At 44.9% G+C, this 8,629-nt stretch overlaps 1 protein-coding gene across 1 annotated transcript; it reads left to right on the top strand.

The window, feature by feature from the left end:
* The first annotated feature begins 967 nt into the window (after nt 1-967).
* LOC124474599 (BTB/POZ domain-containing protein KCTD12-like) lies at nt 968-2,305 on the top strand. The gene has a single exon (XM_047030913.1). It carries the CDS (start codon nt 1,077-1,079, stop codon nt 1,929-1,931), a length of 855 nt encoding a protein of 284 aa, XP_046886869.1. The 5' UTR covers nt 968-1,076; the 3' UTR covers nt 1,932-2,305.
* The last annotated feature ends 6,324 nt before the right edge of the window (nt 2,306-8,629 follow it).

Raw genomic sequence — 8,629 nt, 5'->3', positions numbered from 1 at the left:
GGGGTACGTCCGTGTCGGGGTCGTCCATGGGGGGGTCGTCCGGGGCAGACTTCGTGGGCTGGCGACTAGTTGATGGTCTAGTTAAAAAATAATCTAATTTCGGCAGCTTTGCCGCCTTCTCATCTTGTTCTTTTTTCTCTTGCCTTTTCCTGCTTCCACTCTTATGCTTAAAAGGCATTGCTACACGTTCAGGTGTGCTGTGCTCAATGAACTGCGTTGTCGTGACCTGCGAATGGGTGTAACTATAGTGTATTTTATCGTCAAATATAGACACTTGACATTGGAAAACAACATACATATTACCCAGCAATCATCATTGCTAATCACAAATATACCAACAAATAAGAACTTATTCATTTCATTGAATAGTTTTTTGATATTTTCTATAGTAGGCTACATGTAGGATAAGCATATGATTTTGGTATAAATTGCTACTTTCCCCCCAAAAAATATAACAACCATGACTGAGATAAGTTTGCCTTTTTAGGTGTATAAATGCGTGTATGTTTTTGGGCCCGGCTACAGGCCCCGACACCCCATGGGCCCAGGTGCAGCCGCACCTGCTGCACCCCCTATAGTTACGCCCCAGTAAGGCAGTTTTGGTTAAACCAGCTTGCTGAAAACAGCCAAGCCAAAGAGGGACACTTTTTTGATGTGTGTTTGTGTGTGTGTGTGTGTGTGTGTGTGTGTGTGTGTGTGTGTGTGTGTGTGTGTGTGTGTGTGTGTGTGTGTGTGTGTGTGAGTGAGTGAGTGAGTGAGAGTGTGTGCGTGTGTTTGTGTGTGTGTGTGTGTGTGTGTGTGTGTGTGTGTGTGTGTGTGTGTGTGTGTGTGAGAGAGAGAGAGAGAGAGAGAGAGAGAGAGAGAGAGAGAGAGAGAGAGAGAGAGACAGAGAGACAGAGAGACAGAGAAAGAGAGAGGTGGGGGGGAGGGATGTGTATACAAAGAGTTAACAATTCGGAGAAAAAAACATCTTTCCTCCCCCTCCTACGCAGCCCCAACAGATATAAACAAACGATTACATCTGAACGCAGGTATTTTCTCTTTCCCGGGCGGCGATACAGCATCAGACCGCTGCCATGGCGCACAGTGACAGTCACGTTAGCTGTTTTCCTGAGATAATCGAGCTAAACGTCGGTGGTCAGCTGTATGTAACTCGACACGCAACCTTAACGGCCGTTCCTAACTCTCTCCTGTGGACTTTGTTCACTCAACGGTTACCGAAGGACTTACCGACGGATAGCAAAGGACGCTACTTCTTAGACCGGGACGGTATTCTTTTCCGTTATATTTTAGAATACCTGCGGGACCTAAACCTGGTTCTTCCGGAGTTTTTTAAAGAGCGGGGTAGACTGCAAAAGGAGGCTGACTTTTATCAGCTGCACGAGCTCTCCCAACGCCTCAGACCTGCCGTCAGCAAAGACAACTCCCTTGCGGAGGACGTGGTAGACCCGGAGGAGGCTGCGCTTGCGGGCGCACTCAGTCGCGCAAGTATCTCTACAACCCCGTCCACAGAGACCGCATGCCACGCGTCCACCGTCACTAGCCCTTTTCCTCGCTCACCGCTCCAGGGAAAAGCGGGTTACATAACGGTCGGTTATAGAGGGTCGTACACCATCGGAAGAGATATTCAGACCGACGCCAAGTTCCGCCGCGTGGCCAGGATAACTGTGTGCAGCAAGACGTCTTTGGCCAAAGAAGTTTTCGGGGACACGCTAAACGAGAGCAGAGACCCAGACAGACCCCCAGAGAGGTACACCTCCCGGTACTACCTGAAATACAACTTCCTCGAGCAGGCTTTTGACAGGCTGGCCGAGGTCGGTTTTCGCATGGTGGCTTGTAGTTCCACGGGCACCTGCGCGTATACGAGTAACGACCCAAACGAGGACAAAATCTGGACCAGTTACACTGAGTACGTGTTCTCCCGTGACTAACCGTTAGGAACCAAGCGTTACCAATGGTGGAACTTTCAACCTACACCTGCCTAAAACCAAAAGTTTAATATTAATGGTTCAAACTGTTTTCCACATTCCCTGTTTTTTGCCTTAACTTTTGTAAATGAACACTTGGCTGATTTCATGGCCTCGGATGATAATTAGAGTCTGTATGAAGTTTGTAAATATTGGTGCATTTCATTGTTCACCCAAAGGTCTGTAAATTCATATACAAAATGAATTAAGATATAGAATAGGCTACATGAATGTTAGATGTATTTCAGTCTCTTTCTAGTATACAGAATGCCTGTAAATGTAAGATGCTTACTTAATCAGATTTAAAATAACAATAAAATTCATGTTTTCATGAAGAATTACATGGTTTGTTCTTAAAATGCGGAAGTAGTTGCAAGGATGGTATTCAGGCTGTTACCAGACCCATTTAATATATTCCCAAGAACATAACCAGTTGTCTATCTTCAATCTAACATGTTTGTGGCTAGGAATCAGGGAGCAGAGATGACCTTTACAGGGAAAGTGGCCATGTTTGCGAACATCCATAATGTCAGATTGAAAGGGAGTCTTTCTTCCGTAGAATTTTCAGCTGTCAGACATTATATTCTCACCAGCAAGAGACAACAGGCTTTGTTCAGGCATGAAGGAACACTGACTCCCTCTGCAAGGCACTGCTACCACACACACACACACTCAGAAACACTTCCACCTAAAAACACACACACTGCTTGTCAATCTTCCAGTTGGTGAACATTAAACTATCAAGGACCCGATAACATTTCTATTTACACTGGCAGTTGGGATTGAATACAAAAAGAAGTGTGTTTTGGACTGGTGTGTTTACGGACAGGAGACTGGGTATTTGTGTGTGTGAAAGAGTGTGAATGTGTGGTAAATGTAGACAGCTGGGAAATGTTGACAGTTGGGAAAAAAGAGCAATACGTGTCTGGGTTTGTTGTGGTATGCTACAGCCACTAACTAGGGTATAATTTGTTATGCAGACACACCTTATCTGGCATACATTTACATAAATGCATTATGCAAACATACACATGGACCACAAACACATTCTCCCCCCTAAATACCTGGCTAACATAGTCAAAACGTATTCACTCACGCAAATTCAAACATCAACACAAGCACACACACAAACACACCGTTTCAAGAGTCAGACCCCCTATCTGTCAGCTGATACTACCATCTGGACAGGAAAAGGAATACATGGACTTCCTCTCTCTCTCTGTGGTGTTGTCTGCAGATACATCTGTTGTCTGTTACTGTCTCCGGGACGGCTTCCCCTGCTCTCCCTCCATCTCTCCTCTACTCATCCTCTCTTCTCCTCTTCTCCCCTCTCTTTGCCTCTCCTCTCTTTGTCCCCTCCCGTTATCTTCCCTCTACTCATCCTCTCCTCTCACTCATTCCCTTCTCCTCTCCTCCCCTATCTTCATCTGTCCTGTACTTGTTCCCCCCTCACCTCTCCTCCACCTCCCTTCATTCCTCCACTACTCATATCCTCCTCACCGGCCCTCCATCTCTCCTTTACTCATCCCCTCCTCCTCTCTCCTGATCACATCCTCTCATTTTCTCACTGCTTCTACTCCTCTTCCTTCTTCTCTCTTTCTCCACTCCTCTGTGACCCAATACGCGTCCAGCCAGACATGCAATCCCCCATCTCTTAGATCTCCTTGTCCAAAGCAGGAACTGTCCCTTGTGTCACATCCTCCTAATCCAATCAGATGGTGTAGGGATCAGACAAAAGGGTTCTTGTTGTTCTGATGTCTGGATGGGAGACATTACAGTAATAAACCCTGTTCTTTGTTTGGTCTGCTTCCCTTTCAACTTTTACGACCGATATCAGGTGCAGCTAATATACTGTCCTTGTTTTTCCCCGAAAAACTTTCCACCAGCTACTTGGCATTCCTCTAGCTTTATGGTTTGTTACAGTCTTGAATAGTTGTTGTCTTTGTAAACATCATAACAGTGCTTCTTCAGTGAAGAGTGTCATAATGTCAAATGTCCATTTAGGGAAGACAACATAAAAGATCTCTGATGGCTTCCCTTAAAAAAGTCAGAGGCACTTTTTAGGTAAAAAGTTAAGCAATAGTCTAAATAGTGGTGCCTGAAACATGTTACAATACACACACATCTTAAATCATTTTTAGTATTTCATGGAAGCAACTGAATACAGTGTGTTAGCTTTTACCGGAGGTGTTGGCAGCAGAACAAAGCACACAATTTGTCCCTTTTTGTGGAAATGAAAAGAACATTCCCTCAATGTCCCCTGAGATATAATACAGCTTTGGCATTGACCAACCTAGACAATGTTGGGTCCAATAACAGGCACAGATTAAAGTGTATAGAAGCACAGCACACTTCACTAACCTACAGTGTGTACACCCACTCCCCCACTCTCTATCTGATTGGGCGGTCTTTGTGTCTGAAATTAATTCTGTAATCACCTGATCGTCACAGTAATCTCGACTCTGTGAGAGGAATAAGATCTCATAGCTCAGCTTCTGCTTTTGTGAGAAATACGTTTCCAGTGTTTCTATAGAAACCATAGCATTACAGAGCCTAATGAACATTGACTTTCCCGGATCAATGATTCAGCATGTACTCACTGTTGAGACAAGCACGGACTAAACAAACAAAATGACAGCTGGCAGGTACAATAGACCTCTCCACATTCTCCTACTGCCTGGGTGCAAGGTAAACATCAATGTAGGGAATGCTTTTGGTTGGCCATTCAACTGATTTACTGTAGACATGCCAAACTTGTGTGTATGCATTACTTGTGTGCGTTGTGTGCAGGGGAATAAAGGGGGTTGTGCAAGTGTGTGTGTTGGTAGAGATAGTGAATCTATGTCACAACATGTTGTGGCAGATGACAGGGAGAGGTGAGGTGAGTAGTGATTGAGGGAAGATATCTGGCAGCCCGTTGAATCCACCCCTGAGCCACGTAGGGACTTCCTGCAGCAACCAGACAGGCTGTGTTTCGATGAGCGATTCATTGATTGACTGTTTACATATAAGAGCGTGACCAGAAACTGGGATGTATGTGACATATTAAATATACATCTGCATTGAAATTGGACTGTGTGTGCCGGTTTGTTAATGAGTTTGATGGTGTGGAAACCCCACACCACTTAACCTGCTACAATGTGTTATTCAGTTCGGCCGTATCATTGGTTTTGCGACCCTCAAAGCTATAATCTCTGTGAGATGTTCTCTTTTCACTGTTCATGGGTCAGTTTAGCCACTCACACTCACTGATCATGGAGAAGATCAAGTGGAAACTTAAATGATTCTGGATCAGAATCTTAGGCTGTCTTCCTGCTTGTGCAGATAAGTGGTGTGTTTGCCAAGCTTAGCATCACTGTTGACTTAATCACCTCATCTTTGCCCAGCGTGTTGTTTCAGTTTGCCAGACAGTCAGAATTGTTGTGTTGCTTTGCACACACCTACTCACACATACACACACAAAGAGACACACACAAACACACAAAACACATGCTTGCACAAGACCATATATACACACACACACACACACCTCATTGCAAATCCTGTGGGCAAGAGTGGAAAGTAATTTCAGTTTCCTGTTAACCAATAAAACAGTTTGCTCTATTATATCATAACTCCACTCTTTACTGTAAACAGAGGAATAGAGAGATGGAGGAATGGAGCAAGGGATAGAGGGAGAGGTGAGGAAGATATGTGAAAATACAGTTTAAGTGTGGGCTGGCACTGTGGTCACCATGGGATGGGGGGCTGGGGGGGGGGGTGATGTCCTGAGGAGCCATTCTGACTTCCACTGATGTTGCACAGAATAATTCTGTATTCTGTGGAACACAGTGTGGGTCACAAAGACTTGTGACTGTCCGCCTGTTGCAACTTTCACACCAGAGGTCACAGTTTTTTTTTTTCATGCAACCTTCCTTAAACCCGAAGCGAGAACAGAACAGAGTAGAGCCAAACAGGAAGTGTGTGTGTGGAGGGGGTGTTGAGTTGTCACCATCTTCCCTTCACAAACTCTAACTGCAGACTCAGGGCTCCACCCACTGCCAGTCTAGTGCAGGAAGCTGTTGTAATATGTTTACTTCTTCCTGGTCTGATGAGTACAGCTAGGATTGACAATTTGGTGTTTGGGCAGTGGAAGACCAAGGTTCAGTACCTGCTAGGCTCGGTGTGATCAGGCTTATAAGTCCTCTGTAAAGAGAAGTGTACATCCTTGACCCTGGACAAATGGAGAGAGGAGAAGAGAGGGGGGGAGGTAGAGAGTGAGAAGGAGCAGGAGAGGAATAGAAAGAGAAAGGCTGGTCGAGAAAACAGGAAATTAAAGTAATAAAACCCTAACTGGTCAGACTAAACCCCTCGACATGCACAAAAACACACATAGACATGCACACACACACTCTTCTGCCCCAGCAACAGTGACAACAGTTAGAGCAATGCCCAGCCAATCGCCCTGGAGAAATGAACCTGTCTTTTAAAACGCCAGGTTCAGTGTCTAGCCATTTTGAAATATAGCTATATAATAACAGCTATCATCTCAGCTCCCCCTCTGCTAAAAAAATGCCAGGCTCGCCTATATTGTCTCTGATATTCTCCAGTCTCCTTTTTAATAACCCCAACTCCACTCCAGGAATCTCTCTCTCTCTGTTTCCCATCTACAGAGGAGAGAGAAAGGAAGAAGGAGGGTGAAAGAGGTTCATACGGTATATTTGTAGAGATACAAATCTATCTTTACAACTATGAGTTTTACCTTTCCTCTTTCTCTCCCTCCCATCTTGTTCTGTATGCTGCAGTAAATCAGTCAGACCGAGGAGACTGTGTAAATGTCTCCGGTTGCTGCCAGTGAGCATACCGGGGCCCAGTGGTACACCGGCACTGCTCCCGGTGAGCCAGCTGAGCCCCGTTAAAGCACCGGTAAAGGCCACCGGCATCTATCAGCCACAGGGAACAAAGGACGGGCGCTCAGCAGAGGAGGAGAAGAGACAGGGAGGAGAGGAAGAGAGGCAGGAGGACAGGGGTTATCCTCCACTCCCACTGAGCTAGATTGAGGTTGTTGTCCTCCTCAGTCTTCTCCTCCTCTCTTCTTCTCTTTCCTCTTCTCTTTGTCCTCTGCTCTCCTCCCCCGTGTTCTTCTCTGCCTCTCTTCAAAATGATGCTTTAAATGCCAAGAAACTAGGCTTCAAAAAATGACAAACTTAGAAAGAAAGAGCACAAAGGAATCATAATTAGACCAAAAATTACAATACTGATACGCAGAGTTTTTGTATACAAGAGACTTGTCTCTTGCGGAGGTCAAGAGGTCATGAAGTGGGCCTCTCACAGTCCGCATATAGATATGGAACGCATTATGTCCAGACTCTCTGCATACAGTAAGAAGGAAACATGTATAAACAGGACTTCCATGAGTTATGATGTTATCACCTGTTAACCTTTTCTACTGTACCTAATTGATGACTATGCTTGGCCATGTAAGGAAATGTTCTGTGTACACGATATTTGAACTATCCATTGTATATAAGGACGGTTCTGAACCATGTGCCAAACCCATCTGACCACTCTGCCGTGGAAAGGTCACATGATCCGAGCAGCTCCTTCCAATGAAGTGAGCTCTTTTTAATAGTCGTGCATTTTTCCGGCCAGCCTTCTGACAGATCTCATCTTATCAAATACTAATTAAAAAAATGGTAAAGGTAAGTGATATATGTTCTTACTTTTGTCTTTTTAGCTCAGAATCGTGCAGTAGCTTGAAATTTAGCACTTTAAACATTGCATATAATGTCACTCACTTTCTTATGACCACAGTGTATGTGTGTGTGTGTGCTCTTGTGTTGCTGTTGGAGCACATTATGCGTTTGCCGATCAATCTATTCATTGAGTCAGATGGTTACACCCCACTCTGTCGTCCATTAGACAGCCTGATATTTGGTTGGTGTTTTTTTTGTGGGGGGGGTTCGATACAAAGCCTCTTTACATCCATTTTAAATAAGTAATCTTCCTTGGATTCATTCCTGGAGAGTCAACTACTTCAAAAAGAAAAGAGATTTGTGTTTTTTTCTGTTTCAGCTTCAGGGAATGGAAGAAAGTGGGGTTACATGGGGCTAGAGAGAGATGAAAGGAGAAGAGAAAGAGATGAAGAAAGAAAAGAGAGAGCGTGAGAGAGATGAGACAAAGAGAAAGAGAGAAGGAGTTAGAGTGAGAGAGGCATGGAAAGAAAGAAAGAGAGATCAAATTAGCGAGTGGAGATGCAGTATCACCATATACCTGAAACTGTCTGTCTGCCTGTCTGTCTGTCTGTTTGGTCCAACTATTTGTCCATCTGTCCAACAGTTTGCCTGTCTTTCTGTCTCCATGGTTGGCTGGCTATACATCTGTCTGTTTGTCCATATTTCTGTCCTTGTGGTCTGGAGTTTGTCTCCCAGCAGTGACAGCAGCATTCCAGAGTACAGACATTCTCCAGACGCCTCCCGCTTCTTCCTTCCTGGTTCCTGTGTCACGCCGATAAGATTCCCCTCATTTCTCAGCCAATCACTGAACCAGGACCGCGCCTGCCGGTCACCACGGTGATGAGCGAGTCAGGCACAGAGACAGACAGATGGACAGTCATATCTCCATGGCAATCAGTGACGTAGGTTCTCTTGACGACCATGAAGATGTTTCTTTCCACTCAGAGC

The sequence above is a fragment of the Hypomesus transpacificus genome, chromosome 12 (genome assembly GCF_021917145.1).
Source record: "Hypomesus transpacificus isolate Combined female chromosome 12, fHypTra1, whole genome shotgun sequence".
In the NCBI taxonomy this organism is placed as follows: domain Eukaryota; kingdom Metazoa; phylum Chordata; class Actinopteri; order Osmeriformes; family Osmeridae; genus Hypomesus; species Hypomesus transpacificus.
The sequence above is the reverse complement of the archived record's forward strand: the minus strand, read 5'-3'. Positions and strand labels throughout refer to the sequence as shown.